The sequence below is a fragment of the Elephas maximus genome, chromosome 20 (assembly GCF_024166365.1).
Source record: "Elephas maximus indicus isolate mEleMax1 chromosome 20, mEleMax1 primary haplotype, whole genome shotgun sequence".
NCBI classification, from domain to species: Eukaryota; Metazoa; Chordata; class Mammalia; order Proboscidea; family Elephantidae; genus Elephas; species Elephas maximus.
Window position 1 is genome coordinate 43,686,971 of NC_064838.1, and position 22,259 is coordinate 43,709,229.

General features: G+C 59.8%; 1 protein-coding gene across 2 annotated transcripts in view; it reads right to left on the reverse strand.

Annotated features, from left to right (window-relative positions):
- Positions 1–2,671: 2,671 nt before the first annotated feature.
- The window catches only part of PLXNA1 (plexin A1), a 66,709-nt gene continuing 47,121 nt past the window's right edge, over positions 2,672–22,259 (reverse strand). For both annotated transcript variants that reach the window (XM_049862531.1, XM_049862532.1), the window contains exons 18-32: positions 21,916–22,155; positions 21,627–21,770; positions 21,026–21,260; positions 18,422–18,564; positions 17,197–17,453; positions 16,813–16,879; positions 12,385–12,531; positions 12,065–12,224; positions 10,826–10,929; positions 10,370–10,466; positions 9,960–10,150; positions 9,618–9,787; positions 8,052–8,264; positions 7,809–7,959; positions 2,672–5,984 (exon numbers count right to left, since the gene is read on the reverse strand). In XM_049862531.1, the coding sequence (XP_049718488.1) occupies positions 5,889–5,984; positions 7,809–7,959; positions 8,052–8,264; positions 9,618–9,787; positions 9,960–10,150; positions 10,370–10,466; positions 10,826–10,929; positions 12,065–12,224; positions 12,385–12,531; positions 16,813–16,879; positions 17,197–17,453; positions 18,422–18,564; positions 21,026–21,260; positions 21,627–21,770; positions 21,916–22,155 (2,415 nt within the window). In that variant the 3' untranslated portion in view covers positions 2,672–5,888. The remainder of the gene's footprint in view (positions 5,985–7,808; positions 7,960–8,051; positions 8,265–9,617; positions 9,788–9,959; positions 10,151–10,369; positions 10,467–10,825; positions 10,930–12,064; positions 12,225–12,384; positions 12,532–16,812; positions 16,880–17,196; positions 17,454–18,421; positions 18,565–21,025; positions 21,261–21,626; positions 21,771–21,915; positions 22,156–22,259) is intronic.

The following is a 22,259-nucleotide window of genomic DNA, read 5'->3' on the forward strand; positions in this document are numbered from 1 at the left end:
GGAAAACAAAGTAGTTCAACAGAGGGGATTTAATACAAGGAACTAGACAGAGGAGCAGCAGGACACTGTTGTTCTCTGGTGCTGTCACCAGCTCCCAGCTGGGCCAGGGGGGCTGCCCGGTGGGAGCCAGGACCTTGGGAAGGCCTGACCCTAGGAGATAGTGCATGGAGCCCAGAGAGAGACACAGAACCTCCACCCCAGCCTCTGGCCTGAAGTGTCGGCAGGGAGCCTAGAAGTGGCCTGTGCAGGGGTCCACCACCCCCCAAAGAGCAGGGCCAGATGGAGAACAGGCCTGAGAACAAACAGCAACACATGTGCCCAGAAATCCTCTCACATCAGGACAAAAAGTGACTGTTAAAGCCTTGAGCTCCGCAGAACAATTGATAATTCCATCAGAGGGAGCCTTTATGTGGGCAATAGTTTGCTGCTAGAATTTAATAGTTTTTTCTTCTATTGTATTTATTTTCAGTCACCTTCTACTTATGGCCAGCGATACTGGTTATCCGTTTATGATTAAAACGGGAAGAGTGTATTTAAAGAAAACGGTGAGATAAATGGGAGGACCAGTGGTACACAGAGCCGCACAGAGCAAGAGAGGCCAAAGCGTGGGGACCCCCAAAGGCAGTGAGACTCTAAGAGCAGTGGGATCCCCAAGGGCTGTGAAGACACCCACAGGCAGTGGGACCCCCAGGGCAGTGGCACCTGAGGACAGTGGGATCCCCATGGACAGCAGGACCCCGAAGGCTGTGAGACCCCCGAGGGCTGTGGGACCCTCAGGGCAGTGGGACCCCTGAGGACAGTGGGACTCCCAAGGGCAGTGGAGACACTCAAGGGCAGTGAGACCCCTGAGGGCTATGGGACCCCCAAAGGCTGTGAGAAGCTTCAGAGTGTGTTGCATCCTCTGCCAGATTTCCCCACTCAGGCCAGGCCTGGCACAGAGAGAGGGTCAGCCACATGTGCTGGGTCCTGAGCAAGGCCCAGCTGGGCCACACTGGAGACTAAAACCCTCTCAAGGCACTCAAAGGGGGCGTGCTGCTGGCCTGCCTGGGCCACACTGGCCTTAGCCCCTCTGCCACCCACAGACACCCCCCACCTGCCCTGCCCTGATCAGCCTGGGTTCGCCAGTCGCTGCAATCAGAGGGCAGCCTCCCGAGCACTCACAGGCAATTACGTTGATCACCGCAGGCTCCTGATTGCGCTCCCAGACGGCCGCCTGAATTGGGCTGGGGCTGGGTGCAGGCGGGGTAATTGAGGCAAAGCTGATTGGGCCGAAAGGCTGGCAGGGCCTGAGCCATGAGAGCAGGCCACGTCACACCCCAAATGGGGCGCATTTGCTAAATTTGTTTCCGATGCAATTTCATGGTGATTACACTGATTTCTCTTTAGTAATTGAGCCTGGCGCTTAGCTCAATGCCTGTGGCCCGGTTGTGAGGAAGGCCTTGTCTGAGCAGGAGGTACTGTCAAAGCCTTTGGATGGGGTTTGGGAGACAGGCTGGATGGGAGAACAGCATGTTGACTTGGGGACCCTTGGGCCTCTCTCCTGGTATCCGCCGACCTGGGGGTCTGGATGGGCCTACAGCCTCTCTGTCCTCGGCTCCATCATCTGTACATTGGAGACAGCCTTAGCCCGCACCTCACAGGATGGCGGGGTCTCACTGAGCTAAGCTACTGCGGAGTTCGGCGGGGGCGGAACACACCTAGTGCATATTCAATATCATCACATCACCCTCTGGGGTCTGCCTGGAGCACAGGCAGCATCACACCTCTCAAGTTAACACTTGCCCTCCATCTCATCTGGCCGCCACACCTGCCCTTCAGGGTTGGGGGGCCGGCCCTTCATGCCACTGGAGGAAACAGGGCCAGAGACACAGGACCACCTGCCCAAAGCCACACAGTCTTCATACAAGATTTATGAGACTGAGCAGCAGGTCTGTGCTGGAAACGGCTTTGAGGAAAATGTACGCCAGCATCTCCCTCACTAGGTTCCTAGCTTAAGGTTCCCCACCAGCTAGGGCCCAGGAAACTCAACACCCCGCCCTGCTGTCCAGAGCCACATCTCCAGGCCATCGACTGCGCCAGTACTCTGTTCCAGGATCCTCTGTTCCCCGGTCTGCATTTTGAAAGATCCCCAGATAGTCCTGACCCACATAACAGTCACGTGAGAGCCACTGCTGAGCCATCTGAAGCCTACTGCGCGTGACCTTCACCTCAGACTTTAAATGGTGCACAGGCTGGAGCACCCCAGAACCCACAAGAATCTCTGGGGTGGGGCTCAGCGTGGCTATTTTGTCCCAAGTGTGACACTGCTGGGGTCGAGTACCCTTGGCATGCCCGTCTACACGCCCAGCCCATGGAGGCTGGTTATGCAATCACCTGGGGGAGAGCTGTTAAAAACAGTCATGGGGAGCCCCGCCATGTCAGCACACCCAGGGCTCCCCACGAGGTCTGCAGGAGTCCCCGCGCCACACATCTCAGTCAGAGGCTCTCCCTGCTCACGGAGCGCCACAGCCCCCCTCAAAGGTGTGACCCCAGTGTGGACATACCTGAGCCTTGCTGACCCCCTCCTTCTAGTACGCTATGCCCCGGCCCACCCCCCAGGCCCTTCCGGGCAAGGGGCCTTGCTCTGCCACCTCCCACTAGCCCACCCTGCAAGGAAAACCCAAGCCAGGTGCTGTAGCAAAAATGTTTAATCTCTCCATCATGTGTGTGTATTTACAAATACTAAATCTGAGGAACAGTAAAATAGGAAATAGCCGTGTATGTACACACTCTGAGGCCACAAGCCCCGGCAGCCACGGCCACTGCCGTGAGAAACACTGCCGGGCTTGTCAGAGTGCAGACGCAGGGCCGCTCTGCTTGCGGATGGGAGTCTGCAGTGTTAAAGGACAGCTAATTGTGGACATCTTAAAAATATCTTCTCTCTCTAAATACATCTATTCTAGCTGTGTAGCACCAACGTGAGCCATCATGCCCCAAGCCAGGAGGGTCACCGAGGAGGCTCTCAAAAATGTCACTCCAGCAGGGCAGGGAAGGAAGCTTTGGTTCCTCGATGTCAACAGTCCCATGCCCACACGGGGCGGGGGGGTGCCAGCCAGTGCCATGCACCCCATCCCAGCCTGCTCCTTGGCAGCCCCAAACCCCAGGCCAAGGCTGGGAAGTGGTAGGGGCCAGTGACCTGGGTCAGGCTCTGGGGGTGCAAGGCAAGCTCGAGGTATATCAGGGCCTCCTCAGAGCCCTCAAGTTCCCAAACCGAGGGTGTGCTGTCTTCGGGGCACCCTGGAAGCACAGTCCAGGATAGGAAGAGGGCCAGGCGGGGCCAGGATGCAGGAAGACACCCCAACGTCCCGTTGGCCCTCCTGCAGGGCGGACAGTAGCAGCAGTGTCGAGTGGGCCAGGGTGTCACCTGAACAGCACCTCCACTGTGGCCTGCAGGGCACTTGCCCACCGCTGATGTACGCTCCGCTCAATCCCGCTCCCTCAGGACCCTCTCCCAGACCAAAGGCCAGAGCCCCACCCAGAAGAGGCAGGAAGGCTGTGGGGATTAATGACAGAGGAACCTGACCCTGATTCCCCCTGAGGGTGTGGGCCAGGGAGGGTGCCTGAGGCCTGCTGAACTGGGAGACGTTTTGTTCAGAATCAGCTTTTTCAACGTGTATGTAAACAGATACTGCTAAAGTGCTTGCGGCTTGACACGAGTGTGTGCTCCAGGACCCGAGTCCCCAACGGCGCCTCTGCAGGGAGGCCCACGTGGACAAGGTCAGCTGGGCAGGGTCCCCACCCCTCAGCGTGAAGCTTCGGCAGGGAGGGAATCGGGATGGGCTCTCGGGGGGTAGCCCGGGGAAGCCCAACCTGACCGAGGTGGAACTGGAAGCACAGGTGGCTTTGCGCTAAGCCAGCATCCAGGGAAGACCTTTATGGGAAAATGAGAATCTGACTATGGCCTAGCCAGTGTCAGAGCAGGGGTGGGAGGTGCCCCAGGAATGGGGCTCCCAGCCAAAGGCAGGGGGAGCGGAAACTGAGCCCCCAGGCTGCGTGGTCTCCGGGAGCCTGGCTCTGCTCTGGCCCGCAATGACAGAGAGTCTGCATCGCCCCACAGGCTGGGGCCAGCCAGAGCTGGAGCAACGGAAGTCCTGTGCCTGCTGCAGGCCCCGGGGGGCCCGGGCACCCCATCTCCCTCCTGTATGAGGAGTTCCTGGATGGCTCCCGTCTGACCTGGTGTGGCTGCTGGCGCCCGTGCTCAGGACAGGCTGCGTGTGGCAGCCTGGGGGTGCTCTTCCGCTGGGCTGGGCCGAGGGCAGGCTGGCCCGGACACAGTTAGCTGTCCCTTAAAGTCATGGGGTCTTTAGTACCATCGGAGTGAACTCGAAAGGGGCGGCCGCTTATTTGCTTTCACAAGTGACTAATTAATTAAAAAACATAAAAAAGGTCTAACAACCTCTAGTACCAACACTTGCAGGTTTAAAAAGATCAACTCAGACTAAACGCTAGGACAGTCATGCAGTCACCCACGGGCTCACGCTGCACGCGCGGGCGGCAGGAAGGAGTCCCCCTCGATATGGTGAGGCACACGGTGGTGTGGTCCAGGCAGAGGACCCCCTAGGGGGCAGCTCTGCCACCTCCCTGGACCATTTGGTATTCTTCCTACTGCCCTAAAGTTCTTGTTCTCGATGGTCTGTCAAACTTCTCTTCCTCCGGTGACTGTACACGCCCCACTGGGGCTGAAAGCGGGAACCACATGTGAATATATACATATACATATATACATGTACAAGTCTTTCATTAAAAACGAGTCCATTCTTGCTCACTGGGGTGAGAGTGGGTAGAAGCTGGTTTGCAGTCCCTCTGCTCACTGGCCTCCGGTCCCCAAGCCCACCAACACCCAGGCCAGGGTGTGGCTGAGGGTCCTGGCCACTGCTCTCATTGCTTACGCAGTCAGCAGGATTTCTTTCCGCCTAAAAAAACTACAGTCCCCAGATATCCCACCACCCCACTGAGGTGCCGGATGCCACTGAGATGCCAGGCTGGAAGCCACTGGAGGGGGGAAGTTGGGAGGGGGGGACAGAGGGAGGCAGAGAAAAGATGGGGACCAGAGAGACAGAGGTGAGCAAGGAGGAGTGGGGGGCCCTGCCCCAAGAAGCTCGGTGGCCTGGGAGAGCACACACACCCTCCCAGGCAGCTGGGGCCTGGCTTGGGAGCAATAAATAATAAGCGTGCACACTGGGACCTGGACGGAGCCCGGGCCTGAGTGGCTTCCAGAGGCGCAGCCCTGAGGACATACAGAGTTCCAAAACCCAGCCTGAGGCCACAGGGGCTACGAAGCCCCTGGGAAGCCCCTCCACAGGAGGGGAGGCTGGAGGGTGCCTCTCTCAGCAGGGGATACAGCCTGGCCTGCAGGAGCACGCGGTGAATCAGTGGCGTGACAGGCCCAGCAGCCCTGACACATCCTGACCCAGCCCCGGCCCTCAGCCTCTCCCTCAGCTGCCAACCAGGCCCAAGCACCCAGACTTAGCCCATGGGTAGGGCCACAGCCACAGAGGCAGTGCTGGGTCAGCTCCAGGAGGGCTCTGGCCTTGCCTTCACCCTCTGTCCCCCACAAACTCAACCGGGCAGCTCTCACCAGGCAGCAAGCCCACCGCTCGTGCCCCCTCCCTGGTGCAGACACAGACAAAGCCTACTCCGTGCTGGGCAGGGCGTGGAGGGGCCGGAGGACTTGGTCCACGGAGAGACGAGGTCAGCTTCACAGAGTCCCACAGTCCGGGGGCTCTGAGTGCCACTGAACACTCCAGAGACGAGGACTAAGGGACCACAACGGGGCCTCCCAGCCCTGTCCTAGCCTGCTGGCTCCATGCTACCTGTCCCCACCCTAAGCAAAGACGCTGGCTGCTGCCTCAGCTGCTCAGGGACATGGTGTCCACCACCTGCTCCAGCTTGCTCCGGAGCCGCTGCCGCCGTGCCTGCTCATCCTTCTCCAGGGCCACGAGGATCTGGGGGGGGAAGGGCGTGGGTGGGTGTTGCTAGGCTGTCCAGGGCCACCCACTCACTGCATGGCAGGAGGCATTCTAAAAGGCACGAGCACCCAAGGCCACACAGGAGGGTGGGCTGTGCTTTGGTACCTGGCTGCTGGGCAGCTCATTTCTGCCCCCACACCCTATGCCAGGGGCATGGCCATGGCTAGCAGGAGCTTAGACAGATTCCAAGGCTTTATTCCTCCAATTATGAACCAAAGGATCTAGTGTGGTGAAGGGGATCTGGTGTGGCAAAGGGGCCCCACCCAGGTCACCGTCTTGCCCGTGTCCCCCCCGACCCCACCCCAAGCAGATGGCCCAGTGAAGGCCCCAACCCCATCTCACTTGGACTTGAGCAGGCCGCTGCCCCGTCCCTGTACCCCATTCTCATTCCAATGCACATGGGATCTCAGGCTCCTCCCAGGCCAGTCACAGCCCCTCCTGGCTTGCAGCTCAGACTTTCCTTCCTATTTCCCCCGGGCAGGCAAGCAGACCCGTCATGGTAGGTTGCAGGGTGGCCACCTGCTCCTATCTCCTCCTTGGGACAGGGCTTAGAGCCACCCTTGCTCACACACCCTCTCCCCCATGCTCTCCTAGTCGATCCCTCGAGCATGTGCCACACGGTCACCTCTCTTGACCCTGTCCACCCCCCAGTCCCACCAAGGTCACTGTGACCTTTGTACCTGTTCCTCATCCTCCCACCATGTCTGCCCTGACTGCTTCTGTTCCTGACTGTGCACTTCTTCCTACCTTCCTACCCTCCTCCCAAGCCCCTGGACACCCCCTTCCTGTTGCCTTAGTTAGCCACCCCGCCCCGCCTTGCAGCATTGTTGCCTGGGATGCTCAGGCCTATCCTCGACCCCTCTGCTGACACTCACTTCCTATGCTAGCCGCCAGCCTCACAACACCACAGCCCTTGTGACCAGGTGGCCTCCAAATGCTGAGCTTCAGCCTGCACTTCCACCCTTCAAACCTGAATGTCCCGAAGCTGAGCCTGACCCCTCAGACCTGCCCCTCTGCAGTTCCCCACCTGCGCTCAAGGCACCTCCATGTCTCCAGCTGCTCGGGCTGAAAGTTGGCTCCGTGCCCACATCCAGCCAGGCTGGCAGGCCCTGGCAGCTCTCCCTCTAGCACACCGGAATGTCCTCCCTGCCTGGCTGCGCCCAAAGTCCATACTGGCCTACTCCCCTCACCCCCAGCACCCATCAGTCAGGCCACGTCCTTTCTCTTCCCAAACCCTCACTGACACTCACGCCTCACCCGAGAAAACATTCGGTTCCTCCTAGGCCTGCTGGCCTGGTGCTCAACTGCAACCTCAACCGTGCGTGTCTCTGGCCCTCGCCCATACAGCCCTCCAGTCAGGCCTCTGCTCTCTGGTGCCTCTACCCGTGCAAATGACAGGGAGACTCCCTAGGGCCCTCTCCAAGTCGGGAAAGACAGGGGAAAGGGCCAGCCAAGGAAAAGCCTCAGGCCCAGCTGGGAGACTTCTGTCTGGACCGGCTCAGAGAACTGTCACCCGCCACAACCTCCCTTCCAGAGACCCTGCAACCAAACCTCCCTGGCCCAGGCCCTGGCTACCAGGAGAGGCACGCTGCACTGACCTGGCCCCGCATCGCCCAGCCATTTCAACAGCCCCTTCTCAGTCAGAATGGCCAGAGGCAAAACCAGGGTGCCTGGGAACCCTGACAGACAATGGGAACTGGCAGGGCGGGGGTAGCAGAGGGCCCGAGACCGGGTGGGCTGAGGCCGGTGGCACCCATACCCACTTCCCCAGCACAAGGGCCCCCCGCCAGCGAGGCTCACCTCGTCCTTATACTTGGTGATGTAGGAATAGATCTCGTGCAAAGCGCTCATGCTGTTGAACTGGCTTAGGTGCAGCCTTGACTGCTCGGCCAGGTAGGCGCTCATGTCCTGGTCGCTGATGGCCGGCATCTTGGCGATGTCGGCATAGTACCTGCGGGTGGCCAGAGGGGGTGTAATTCGGCCGCTGCCTGCCCCACCGCTACTCCACCCCATCCCCACACCGCACCCCCCACACCCCCACACCTCTCCACCCAGCTCTTGTAGTTGGGGATGTCCTTGGCGTAGAGCAGCTTGTTGGAGGGCGAGTCCTTGCCCAGCTTGTGCTCGGACGTGGAGCAGGAGTCCATGAAGGTCTGGGCCACCACCGAGAGACAGGCGTCCGTGATGCTGCTCTTATGGATGTCGAACACGAACTGTGGGTTCTTGATGACGTTCACCCAGAAGCGCAGAGGCAGGCTGTGGGCAGGGTGGCCCAGTCAGGGCCATCTGGGTGCCGCCCGGCCCACGCCTCAGGCCAGGTCACTCGGGGTAGGGCAGCTGTCCCCACCAGGGCGAGACCCCACCGTCGGGGCTCGGCCTCCCCTTCTCACGATGTGGGGAAGGGGTCAGCCCATGACCTCGGGGTCCTGCTGACTCTGATTTCAAACTGGCCATGGGTTCCCAGTGAGGACAGAGTCTTGAAGGCTGTCTCCTGCTGCCCAGCCACAGGCAGGCTGCCCTTACCACCCAGCCCACTGCCTGTCTCCCAGACATGACACACGCTCACACACACACACACACACAACATGCAAACACACGGCAACACAGTCACGTACACAGTCATACACATGAACAGCCAAGTGCACACAGACACACGTGTACAGTCCCAAGCACATGGTTACACGCACACCCACATGTGCAGTCACAGACAGGCAGATGCAGAATCATACGTACAAGATCCTACACATTCACACGCACCAGGCCACAAACGCACGACCATGCTGACGTGGTCCTGAGAACATGGACATGCTCACACCTGGCCCAATGCAACAGAGGGACACACTCACAACTGCACAGAACACACAGAGAACACTCCACACCTGCACAGCACACCCAAAGCACACACTCACACCTGACATACACAAATTCACACCTGCACAGCAGAGGACACACTTGTATACACATGAAGGACACATTCACACCCACACAACACAGATGCACTCAAACGCATACACAGAAGACACAGAGAACATACACCCACACAGAGGGTGCACTCACACTCCCACACAGAGAATACACCCAAACCCACCCACACAAGGAAAATGCACTCACACATACACACGTGGAAGACACAGAGAATGCACTCACACCCGTGGAAGACACACACACACAAAGGACACACTCACCCCCCACACAGACACCTCCACACACAGAGAGAGAACACACCCCTGCACACAGAGAACACATCCCTACACAGAGGACACACCTCTGCACACACGGAGGACACACCCTGTGCGCACACACACACAGCACAGCGGGCACACTCACCCCCGCACACACAGAGGACACACATGCCCCCGCGCACGCACACACAGAGAACACACTCCAGTGCACGCACACACAGAGGACACTCATCTCTACGCGCACACACACACACGCAGCACACACACAGAGGACACTCACCCCCACATGCGTGCGCGCACACACAGAGGAAACTCACCCCCGCATGCACGCAGACACCCCCGCACGCACGCACACAGAGGACACACACCTCTGTGCGCACAGAGAAGACACATTCACACCCGCCCAGAGTCCCTGTTCCCCAGGTACCAGTTGCTCTTCCAGGTGTGCCGCACATCGGCGTCGTGGATCTGGTGCTTGTCAGCCTGCTCGTCCAGGAAGTCGAACATGTACTTGATGGCCAGCGGCAGGGCGCTGCCCCGGTGGGCCGTGCTGAAGATGGTCTCGAACAAGTCATCCACAAACTTCTGCAGAGTGCCCTGGGGCAGCAAGCAGCACAGCTCCAGGCTCCACCACACCACCAGTCCCTTCCTGCACACCTGGAACCCCACCTCCCTGCGCCGCTGGCGTGGGGAAGGGGAAGGACCAGGGGCTTTGCTCCAACAACATCTGTCTTGTCCCTGCACGCCCGTGGGACCCCCCAGGGCCCACCTTGGTGGCCAGCAGCCGTGTCAGGTAAATCTCAGAGACCATCTTGCTGCCGCGGTCACCCTCACGTTGGTCCAGGTGGTCGTGGTTCTTCACCAGGTGCCAGAGCTTGGTGCCACTCTCCAGGTCAGGTGTGATCATGGGCGTGCGTGAGCGCAGGCTGTCAGGGCTGCTGGCCGTGCGCAGCATGCTCTCTGCAGGCACACGCCTGTCAGCACCCCGTCAGCCCCACTCACCAGGCACCCCACCAGAAACATCGGGGGCACCACCTCTCCAGGCCCCATGCCCAAGTGACAGGCCCTGATGAGGCCCCCGTACAGGCCAGCACTGAAGGGGCTCCAGGGAAGCGAACTGAGAGCAGAAATGCACGAAGAGGAGACACCCTGCGTCCCCCACGCCGGCCCACCACTCACCGTATCTGCTGAGGGACTTGGTGAAGGTGGAGGAGTTGGAGATGTTGTAGGCAGATGTCTGCTTGGGCACCAGAGCCACTGAGGAGCCGTCTGTCACCTGGGTGCAGAAGGCCAGCAGACACCACCACTGACCCCCGCCCACGTGGACAGTGGTCATGGAGCAGCCCCAGTTCTTTCCGGGTTTGTATCCCTAACATCCCTGTCCCACTCTGAGCCTCAGTTTCCCCATCGGTAGACTCCAGGCTGTTGGGACGATGTCAGGATGATGCCGAGATAGTCCACACATGTGATTTCTGGGCCTTCTCCCCCACCTTCACCTGGTGTCAATGAGGCTCAGCCAGAACCCAGCAGCAGAGCTGGCTGGAGTCCTTGTACTGCTCCTCGCCTTGCTCCGCACCCCCAAGGGAGGAGAGGCCCTGGGAAGAGAGCCCGCTGGGCTGCCGGCGGGGCAGTCACCTGGTAGTGGGCCAGTGTGTTCAGCCTCTTCCAGTCGTTGTCAATCTTGGTGGTGACATCCTCGTCCTGCAGGATGATCCGTGCCATGCGGCCTTGGCGCCACTCTGCAGGGAGGGAGGAGAGCACTGCAAGGAGGGAGGAGGGTGCCGTGGGGAAGGAGGAGGGCACCGCGGGGATGGAGAGGACCAAGGGGAGGGAAGAGGGTGCTGCGGTGAGGGAGAGGGGTGCCGCGGGGAGGGAAGGGGGTGCAGTGGGGAGGAAGGAAGGCACCACAGGGATGGAGAGCACCACAGGGATGGAGAGCACCACGGGGAGGGAAGAGAGCACTGCGGGGGGGGGAGGGTGCTGTGGGGAGGGGGAGCATGACGGGGAGAGGGAGGAGGGCACCGCGGGGAGGAAGGAGGGCACTGTGGGGGGAGGAGTAAGGTGCCATGGGGAGGGAGGAAGGCGCTGCGAGGCAGGCGGAGAAAGGCACTGCTGGGTGGGAGGAGGGCGCTGGAGGCAGGGAGGAGGGCACTGCACTGTTGTGGGGGAAGGAGGGCAGGGCACGTGGGGAAGGGCTTCGGGCACCACAGCAAGGAGGGACCAGGAGGTCCTGCCTCCAAGCAGCCCAGGCTTCAACACAGAGCCTGAGATGTCCTGTGCCAGACCACCTGGCATGGGGATGTGCTGCTCCCTCTGCTCCAACCTCTCCCCGCCCTGTCTTGCTCCCTACCCTCCCCCTGAGAGCAGCCAGCCCCCTTTGGGCGAGCACCCTGCAGGCCTGGCCTCCAGGCCCATGTCTCAGCCTGGCACTCTCAGTATCTATCCACGTCTACACTGGACTCCAGAACCTGGCCCCCAAACCTGCTTCTCCTCTTCCTCCAGCATCCTGGCTGGGCAGAAGGCACCTCCATCTGTCCCACCACTAGAGCTGGGAGCACTCTCTCCCAGCTATGACAGTCCTCTGCCTCCAGGTGTCTCTGCAAACTCCACAGTAATTCTGGAGACTGCCCTGCCCGCCCCATCCTCACCGGGCTGCCTCCCCAAAGCCGGGAAGCAGCTTCTAAGCTGCGTCCCTGCTTCCACTCTCAGCCCCAGGCCCCACTGTCCCGGCCAGGCTCTGTGCTGCTGCCCTGCCCAGTTGGTCGCCTGCAGCTCAGATGTGCCCTGGTGCCGGCTCTGCCCCGGGCCCCTGCACACACAGCCCAAAGCCCTCGTCAGGGTGCCCAGTCCCCTGCAGCCCCTTGCCTAGCTCACCCAGGTCCATGTCCCCAGCCTTGGGCCGCTGGGAGTAGGGCACCCCCTTGTAAACGGCGTCCAGCAGCTTTTCCTTGACCTGCGTCACCGTGTCACAGTTCAACCCCTTCACCGGCACCTCGGGCGCGTTCTCGTTCTCGGGGTTCACACAGTTGAGGGTCTGTAGGTGGAGAAAGATGGCACCATCAGCCCTCAGGTCACCATATCCCTGCCAGCCCAGCAGGGCCCACTGGGGCTCCACAGAAGGGTTGGCGATCCCGCCGCAGTGCCCACCAGGCAAGAAGGAGGGGCTGGGGGTGGGAAGTGGTGGCGGTGCTCACCAGCGTCTTGTAGTCGATCTGCTGGCGGATGAGTTTGTCCTCACTCAGCGAGTAGCGGGCCTCACCCGTGATGGCGTCAATGGGGCCCTTCTCCATCTGCTGCTTGATGGCGCAGTACAGCATGAACAGCGGTTCCCCCGCGCACTCCTGGGATGCAGGACGGCTGTCAGGCTGTGGCACCAACACCCGCCACCCCGCGAAGGCATCAGCCACTCCCATGCTGCCTGAACTTTCCCCAGGCAAGGGGAGACATGGAAATGCCCAAATTCTCTTCAAGAGGCAAGTATAACACTATTTTCAAAACCACACAATACTGGGCAAAAGTAATAGCCACCACAGACCAATCTCCCTCAATAAATATTGATCCAACCCCTCACAGCTGCTCTTCCTATGACCCGGAAGCCTCTCCTCGCAGGTCTCCACTGGCCCTTCAAGATTCGACCCAGTCGCCCTTCTCAGAAGGCCTTCCCTTGACCGCCTAGCCACGCAGCTGCCCTCCCTACAAAGCCATGGCATGCTGCTGTAACTCCCTGGCCCATCATGCCCCAAAATCATTGTGTTCACCACGACTGTCTGCTGCCCGTCTCCCCATCCAGAGCAGAAGCTGCCTGTGGGCCAAGGTGCATCTGTCGTGTTCACGTGCTTCCCTAGCATCCATGTCACCGCAGTGCAGAGTGCCACCTGCCCAGAGTGCCGCTGGTCCTGGCTGTCATGCCTGCCCCCGGGCCCTGGGCTGCGGTGTCCCCTGCCCACATGAGCCCCGGCCCTGGGTACAGGAGGGCCTCTGCAGCAAGCCCTTCCCAGTCCTGGCAGACAAACCTTCTTTGGTGCAGAGTGCTGCACTGCCCCTATAACCAGATGCTACGGGCCCCTTGTTAGCATCTGCAGTAATCAAAGACACAGCTGCTAAAGAGCAGCCGTAAGCATAGATCATCCCAAGACCTTCAACAACACGCCTGTCTTTGAAATTATGTTTCATTTGCAAACTTGGCTTCATTAAGTGGGTCAGGAGGAGAGAAGGGGGAGTGGGTTAGGGCCCGGAGCCATTAATAGCTGCCTCTTCCCAGAAACACCATTAGAGAGAGGTGGGGGAGAAGATCCCTCCAGGGCCTCAAAGAGCAAACACCTGCCCTAAGGTGCCAAGGCCTGGCCCTTGCAAGAGGTAGAAAGGCACATAGCTGCATCTCTCCAGGTCAGAGAGGTAAGGTCATTGGCCCAAGGTCACAAAGTGAATGAATGGAGAAGCCGGGATTCAAACCCAGATCTGTCTGACTTCAAAGCCAAGTGTCATCAGAGAGCCTCCAGGTCTGCCAGTGGGCGGTTCACTCCTGCCCTGAAGCACCCCCCTCTCCCAGCCACCCCCACCTTTTCTTCTATGGGGCCTCCCCAAATGGTGAGGTCAAGAGTCAAGAAGGCCCAGGACCTAAGAGCCCAGTTCAGCCAGTGCTCTCACTGGACCCAGTGATGAGGGAGGAGAGGTGGCCTCGTAGGCTCCTGAGGGCTCCATCCAGCCATAATGTGTGGGCACTACCTGAGGACAGTGCTGCATCTCAGCAAAAGACCAGCACAATGCAACAACTTGACACGCAATGCCAGGGCACATACTTCTTCACTTCGGAAAATTGAGTTAGATCCCTGCCTCACACCACACACAAACAAAACTCATTTCTCAGCATAACCCAAGAACTCAGGAAGACAAGATAGAAAGTTCTTATTAAAAAAACTCCTGTAACCCATTGAAAGAAATAGCCCTGAGAGAACGGACAAAGAATAAAAATAAACCATTCAAAAAAAAATATAGGCGGCTAATCAAATGTATGAAAAGATGCTCAACTGATTATCAAAGAAATGCAAATCAAAGCACCAAGCTATCAATTTGCACTTAACAAACCCGCAAAGATGGAAAAGATAAGCAAGTACTTAACAAAGGCATGAGTAAATGACAAACACTGTTAGCAGGAATACAAACGAATGGTATGCAACCTTTTTTTGCAAAAGAGTTGGGCGGCATACATCACAATTACGGAGGAGCATGACTGATCACCTGCAATCGCCCTTCTGGAAATCCACTAGAGCAGCTCAGCAGAGAATGCCCACTGCATCACAGTGGGCTGAGGACTGCTCCTGGTGGGGACCACACTCCTGACACCTGCTGGCAGTGCAAGAGTCTTCCATGACCACACCACAGAACATTACTCAGCTGTCAAAAAGACCCGGGCGAGCACAAAGAACATGCCGCAACCCTGCCAAGAGCTGGCGTGGGAGGCAGGGCTGGTGCAAAGCGTGTCGTATTAAGATAAGCCAAAACCCTGCCCCGAGAAAAAGCACAGCTCACTGATTCCTTCTTAATGTTAAACCATACTCTGCCTAGAGACAGCTGTTTCAGTTCCAAAGCCAGTCTGGAGAACACACCCCAAATCACTAATGGTAATTACCTGCAGAACCAGGGGACCTCACCCCTTCACACCCACTTCTGTGTGTTAAAATGAACTTGGATTACTTTCTAGTTACATTATTTGTTTCCAAAGAAAGGAAACAATTTAAAAAAAAACCAAAATTGGTCTTTTAAAAACACCATATGACAAAAAGAAGCCTGTGGCCAGTTATGAGAACGGCCCCCAAAGCCATCCAGGGAACCCACCTGGGTGGGAAACACCGCTCCCTTCCAAGGCACTGTAATGAGAGGCCAGGTCCTTCTTGGCGGGGGGGAGGGGGCCACAGTTCATCCCAGCACGCCCCCGCCCCCGCCTGACCTGGGCAATGTCCTCCAGTCCAGCACCTGTGTCCTCCTCTGTCACGAGGGTCAGAAAAGAATTCCGAGTCAGGCAATAGCCTGAGATTTAGACCTGCTCAAAGCCTTCAGTGGGAATCACTGAGAACAGGGGTCGGAGTGGCTTCAAGGCCCTCAAATTCTGACTTCGACCCTCCTCCATACATGCTCCACTCCTGCCCACACGGGGCCCCCTCAGTTCCCCTCCCCACGCCCCTACCCACTCCTCCTTCTGGAAGCAGCCGCCTGCAGGGCCGGAGGGCAGCTCCTTGGACAGTGCCGCCTAATCCCGCCCTCTCTGCTAGGAGCCCCTTCCAGCCAGGCCATACCTGCCTCCCAGGCCACCTAGCATTACAGAACACAGACTTGTTGAATTGATCCCACTCCTCTGCATGTGGCTGTAGAAGGTCAGGGCCAGAAAGGGACTGTCACACTGAACCAGTGCATGCCCGGCCTCGGTGCTCGGACACCTGGCTCCAGGCTCTCCTTGTTACCTATGGCACACGACTAACAAGGACGTGGTGAGCTACCTGGTCTTCACAGAAGTGCACTTTCAAAGGACGTGCACAGCTGAACTGTTGGTCACCAGCTCTGATGACAAGGGCTGTCACTTATTGGGACATCACTTGCACAGCCTCACAGGGAACACCAAGGCTCTTGCTCACTGTCCCTCTCGCCCGCTCTGCCCACTCTGGGGCCTCTGCGCTCCCTTTCCCTCTGCCTGGGATGCTCTTCCCTTGCTCCTGCCTGGCTCATGCCTTCTCTCCCTCAGACCTCGCTCAATCCCACCCTCCCTGGCCACCACTACGCAGCCCCCTCAACACTCCCCACTTGCACAGCTTGCTCTTTTCAGAAGAGAAAATCAAGGAAGGAGTCACACAGTCAAGCAGCTGCCAGCTCTAGCCCCTCCCCAGACACGCTCGGCACTGCCTCAGTTACCCAACCCTCCAATAACACACAGGGCGCAGCACACACTGGGCTTCAGGCTGAGCGCCACCACACCCCCCTCACAAGGACATGCGCCCAGTATGCCATGCCTTCTGATGATCCAAAAGAAGCCAAAGATCTGGAATTTTCTGTGTGGTCTCCCAAAGTGTAGGCAGCCAACCAATTCACACTAAGTGTAGCCCAAACCAAACTCCCCTGGACCCACATTCAGCCTGGGGGCAGCCAGCATATACGCTCTACCTGAGCCCCATTCTAAGGCTGGTCACCAGGCGGGGGCTGGGCAGGGCTGTCAGAGAGAGCCCTTGGCACCCAACTGTCCCACAATGGATGGCAGACAGGAACCCCTCTGAGCCTCCCCCTGTCCAGGCCCAGCCCAGCACTAGGTGACCAGCCCAGTGGCCCTTCTCCTTCCCAGTCATGGGGACAACGCAGTGCCCCAGACCACCCCTGCAGAGCTGAGTGCCCACACGGCCTCACTAGGCTGTGAGAACGAACCTCCTGAGGAAGCGAAACAGGGAGGGGAAGGACAAGTGCCTTCAGGGAGCTCACGCTGGGCCACCCACCCTGAGCCAGACTCTCAGCTGGCATTCTGTCAGCTCTCTGCACGATTTTACTCTGTCCTTTACATCCCATTCTCAGAGTATCGCCCCTACAACACATTACCCCTCCTCCGGCTCCCCCATCTGCACCTGTCCATCCCCTTGGCCTACCTTAAGGAACTTGTATAAAAGGAAGGTGAACCAGTTGGTCAGCATCTTCTCCGCCACTGACTCAGTCCTAGCGGGGAAGACCCAGTCAGGCCATGGAATGGCACCCCCTGCCCTCCATTCTCTTTCCATGCCTTTAAAGGCTGCCATGGAGACGGAGGCCCCAGCTCTCTGCCCCCAGAGCTGAGACCTCGGCCAGGAGAACTCAGAACAGCACTGAGTAGCTGGCCCCAGGCCAGGAGCACCATGGCATGTGGCCTATGTGCTGTGCCTTGTGGGTGCCCAGGACCTTGCAGGACTGTCCCCACTGCAAATGCTGCATCTGCAGTGCTCAGCTCAGGCCAGCCCACCCCCAGGACACCTGTAGGGCCGTTGCAGGGGGCTCACCGTCGCAGCAACAGCTTAGGGTGGTTCTTGCTCTCCAGGTTCTTCTCAATGAGGTCGGAGAGCAGCTGCTTGAGCACACCCGTGGCATACTCCATCTCACCCTGCAGGGCAGTCATGATGAGTGAGGCCACGTTGCCACGGTCACGCATAGAGAAGCTGCGCTGGGCCTCCAGCGTGCGGATGAAGGTCAGCAGGAAGTGCTTCTTGGTCAGCAGCTGCCCAAACAGTGTCAGCGACTTCTCCACGTTGGCCTGCACCTGCGATAACATCGGCCCACTCAGATGATGAGGCCAGCCTCAAGAGAGACAGGAGGGCAGGCTCCCATGCCAAGGAGCCTAAGGTACACAGGCAAGTAAGCACAGCATAGGCAGGGCCAGAGAGCAGGCCTCGAGGGCAGTGTGAGCACAGCTACCCAGAGCCCCAACCATCCTTCGCAGTGCAAACCCACTGCCAGCGGGACAGCTATGGCCCAATAGGGAATGTCATCAGGATGTGGGGAGGACACAGAGTGGGAGGGCCTGCTCCTGCCACTCTCTGCGTGATCGGCCCTTGACCAGCACCTCCCCCACACTGACCCAGACAGCTCAGAGGAAGCCTAACTCCTGGTGGTGGCAGTCAGTGCCCCTTTTTACTGGGTGCCAGGAGTACTCTCACAACGGCCACCACTGCAAACACCATCCTTCCCACTTCACAGACGTGGAGCTGAGGTCCAGAGAGGGGCAGGGGCCTGCCCAGGGCCCACAGCCTGGGGGTGGGCACAGGGGTGGAGCACAGGCACACTCGTCCCGGGTCTGTTCCCTCTCACCCACGCCAAGGCTCTTCCTCAAGGCTCATGCCGGGCCCGCAGGAGAACAGGTGGCAGGCATCAGGTGCACACACAGTCACGAGCAAAGACAGACACAGCAACAGACACCAGAGAGAGCCGGCAGGAAGGAAAGGCAAGGACCACATCCAGGACACGGAGCCTCGTCACGGCACCCTCCCCCACTCCCAGGACCCAAGGCAGCCTGGGCCCTGGGCGGAGTTCCAGGAAAGGCCCCAAGCTCAGCTCAAGAGGGCAGCCCCCCCACCCACAGAGCCCTGCGCAGGCTCCTGGTATCAAAGGAGTGCCGATGCGGGGCCCTTAGCCAGAGAGTCCAGCGCAGCTGAGGAGACACCGATTCAGCCAGGAACAAAAGGCAGAAGCAGCCAGAGAGCCCACGTGCATTGCATGCCAGTATCCTACCTCCATCTCCTTGAGCACAGGGTGGTCCTCAATTCCGGGGAAGAGCACCCGCATGGCGTAGGTCCGGTAGTCAAGGAACGGGATGCCTGAGCCGTCCAGGTCACTGGTCAGTTCATGGATGTCCGTCTGCAACTCTGCAAAGGCTGTGGGCCAGGTGCTGGTCAGAACCGCACACCATGGTGAGCCAGCCCCTTGCTCTAGCTCCTACACGTACTTGGGCTGAGCCCCTCACTGGTCATGTGACCTCACAGACATTCTTGCATTTCCCTGGACCTCAGTTTCCCCAGCTCTAGCATGTGGGGAAGTCCCTTTGCCTCACTGGGTTACCACAGAAAAGGTGCCAGCACACAAGCCAGGCCCAATGGTGGCTTCCTACACCCCAGACACTGGCAATTGGGGGCAGAGCAGCAATAGCAGGCTGGCTCCTCCTGCGTCCCCTGAGTTCACATCTCCTCACTGGCACCCCTGTGGCTCAGCTGCCTGAGAAAAGATGGGCATAGATGGGTGGGGGAATGGTGGGCCCAGGACAGGGAGCCGTAGAGGTCCTCCCCAAACCTGCAGCGCCTCCGCACACCTGAGAGCGAGCACATGAGCCCAAGCCCCTCCCAGGCTGCCTGCTCCCAGGCTGCCTGCTCCCAGGCCTGACAGGCATACCCAGATGGAGCATTCCAGAGCATTCCAGAGCCATGAGGTGTCAGTCCCGCAGCAGCCTGGGAACTCGCTATCTGATCGGGAGCCAGAGGAGCCAAGCAGTTCTGTGGAGATGTCTGGCAGGTTTAATTAAAAGCCGGAGCCTTTCATCTCCTGGGCACCGCTGCCAGGCGCTCGGTTATCTCCACCCAGCCAGGCCACACCGCCAGCCGCTATGCCTGGCACTTGCACCGGCAGATAAAGGCTGTCAGGCCTGCAGCCTTGGCGGACATCCTCCTCACAGCTGAAGTCACTGTGGACCCTGGGGGTCCACCTTGCAGAATCCCCTTCCCACGCACTCTGGATCCCACCCCTGCCTGACCAGGACTGTCTGTGGTTCAGCAAGAGCGAGTACCGGCCAGCCTCTGGGCCATCCCCTCTTCCCCAAGGGGGCTCCCGGGCAAGGCACTCAGTGATTGAAGGCAGGGAGTCCTAGGAGAACCGCTGGGCCCTGATCCCAGCAGTGCTGACAGCAGCATGGTGCTGGTCAGTCAGCCATGAGGCCACTGTGTGCAGAGGCCAAGCCTGCCCTCAGGACAGGCCCACACTTTGCTCCTCTTCCTCACCCAGGACAGGGACAGCCCCCAGTCTCTGCCTCCATAAGCTGCAAGACTCAAGAAACCAACATATGTGCAAAGCCCAAAGCCACCCTGGCCCCCAGCAGCCCTCCACAGTGCCTGCGGTCACAACTGTCCTGCTCTTCAGATAAGGCTCAGAAGCTGCTGCAGGGTCAGCAGTGGCCCAACTAGACCTGAGGACAGTGGGATTGGGGCCACCAGTAGGAAGGGCTATGCCCACGAGACCTGACACCCAGGGAACAGGCCTGAAAAGATGGCTCGCCCAGCCCCATGTGGCCATCAGAGGGCCTTGCCCAGGACTCGAAGCCAGCCTGGCAGAACCCTCACGCTGAGTGCCACCCCACTCCCTCCCCATCAAGTGGCTGCCAGGTGGTTGGACCTCTGCAGAGACCACCCTCCAGCCCCTACCCCAGCCAGCCACACTCCCAAGATGGAGCACAATCCTCGATGTCAAAAGAAGCCTGGCTTAATACAGCCTAGCCCCACAAGCCTCACTGTGATGCTGGGCTGGCCCCCGTGCTCACAGACACCCCACACCCCAGTGTGGGACTGGTGCCCTGGCCCACACCTCCCTAACTCACTTCCACCCACAGCTGAGTGGTCTGCAGCCCTTCCACCCAGGACCTAGCTGCCTCCTCTGGCACACGGCTGCCTGCCTCAGGTGGGGGCACCAGTCCAGGTCTTGCAGTAGGATTGGTTCAGCGATGACCCCGTGCCCTCATTGGCCTCGGCAAGGCCCCAGGACTGTCCCTCTTCACAGGGCTGATGAGCCCGCCGCTGTGGCTTCCGCTATGGGGAAGAGCCCACCAGAGAGTGAGACACAGGGCAAGAGGAGCCAGGCAAACGCCTGCGGCCCCTGGGCCCCATGGGCCTGAGCCAAGACAGCTGGCACCACTGCTTAGAGAAGCCCCGGCCACTCTTGCCGCGGTCCTGCTGCTCACACCAAGAGTTACGCTGGAAACACACCTCACTTCAGAAGGGGCCATGGCCTGACTCCTCAGGGACAAAGGCCCCACCGACGGCACAGCCCAGCACCATCCCAAGAGCCTGAAGAGACGCTCGCACAAAGGCCCTGTCCTGCAAGGCGACTCTCTGCCACGGCTCACAGACCTGGTATGCGTCCCTTGCCCACCTCACAACACAGGAAGCAGGGTCTGTCAGCATGCCTGCTCTACAGGTGAGGAAACAGGCACAACAAGTGGCCTGCCCACAGTCTCCCAGGGCTGTCCTAGCCAGCACACCACAGAAGTCACCGGCCAGGGCCAGGCTACCACCACCAGGCACAGCCACTCCCTGGGGCCAGCCCCCACGAGTCCTGCCCCCCAGCCACGCAGACCTTCCTTGCACTCGAGGGCCACGCGGGACTCGAGGTTGTCCATCTGTAACTGCAGCCGCTTGAGGGTGCGGTCGGCGTCACGGGACTTGCGCTTATAGGCGATGAGCACGGCCACAATGACGAGCAGCAGCAGGCCCCCACCCCCGCCGATGCCCACGATGGCGGGCAGGGTCAGCAGGCTGTCCGAGTACACCTGCAGCACCCCCGGTGAGAACTCAAAGCCACCTGCCCGCACCTGCCAGGGGTGGAGGGAAACAGGCTCAGGACCACCACACTGCCCGCCCAGAGGTCCTCGAGACCCTACCCATGGGTGACGTTGGCGGGACACTGGGATGTGGGGCAGGCACTTAAGGGGGCTGGGTGGTGCTGGGCTCAGCCAAGGCTCAGGGGGCAAGCCAACCTATGTGAGTGCTCTGTGAGTGGTCTGATGGCCCAGTTTCAGGTGAGTGCAGAGTTAAAGCTTGGACACGAGCTGGAGTTCCCTGGGGGGCAGGGTTGGGAGGTCCACAGTGGGTGGATCACCACAGGCAGAGCTGGGCCAGGGCACAACTGGCCTGGGCATCAACCCCAGAGTGGAGGGACAGCAGGGACCTGGACGCACCGTGACTTTGTGCTGCCCCGTGAGGTTAGGTGACTCGCACAGCAGCTGCGTCTCCGACACAGTGAGCGCACAGGGCGTGGAGCCAATGAGCACTGTGTAGTTGAGCCTCAAGTTCCCAGGGGCTGGCGGCAGGAGGTTCCGGCCCTATATGGGGCGGAGGGTGGGGTGGGCAGAGGCCAGGCTGAGGTGGCACCGAGCCCAGACCCTTCTCTGACTCCAAGGGCCCTGTGGCCTCCACCCTACCACCTGCCTGGGCCACGCTCCCGGCCCAGCACACTCTGAGGCCCACCTTGAGGATGAGGGGGGAGCTGGGCTTCAGCTCCAGCAGTCCCGTGGGACTGAGCGGCTCAAGCACGGGGTCGGGGTAGTAGACAAAGGCAGATGCGTTGAGCACCAGCAGGGCGCGCACGTTGTCCATGACGAAGCCCAGCTCTTCCGGCCGCTCGCCCAGCTCAGGCGGGGTCCGCAGTGGGTTGTCGATGGATGGGGCGAGGCACACCATGGTAGTGTCGTTGTACACCGTGCAGCTCTGGGGACATGCAAGGGGGTGCTGGGCCGGGCCGTGCTGCCCACACCACCCTGTCCACACCATCGCCACACCACCCATGCCAGGCAGACCACAGTAGGGTCACC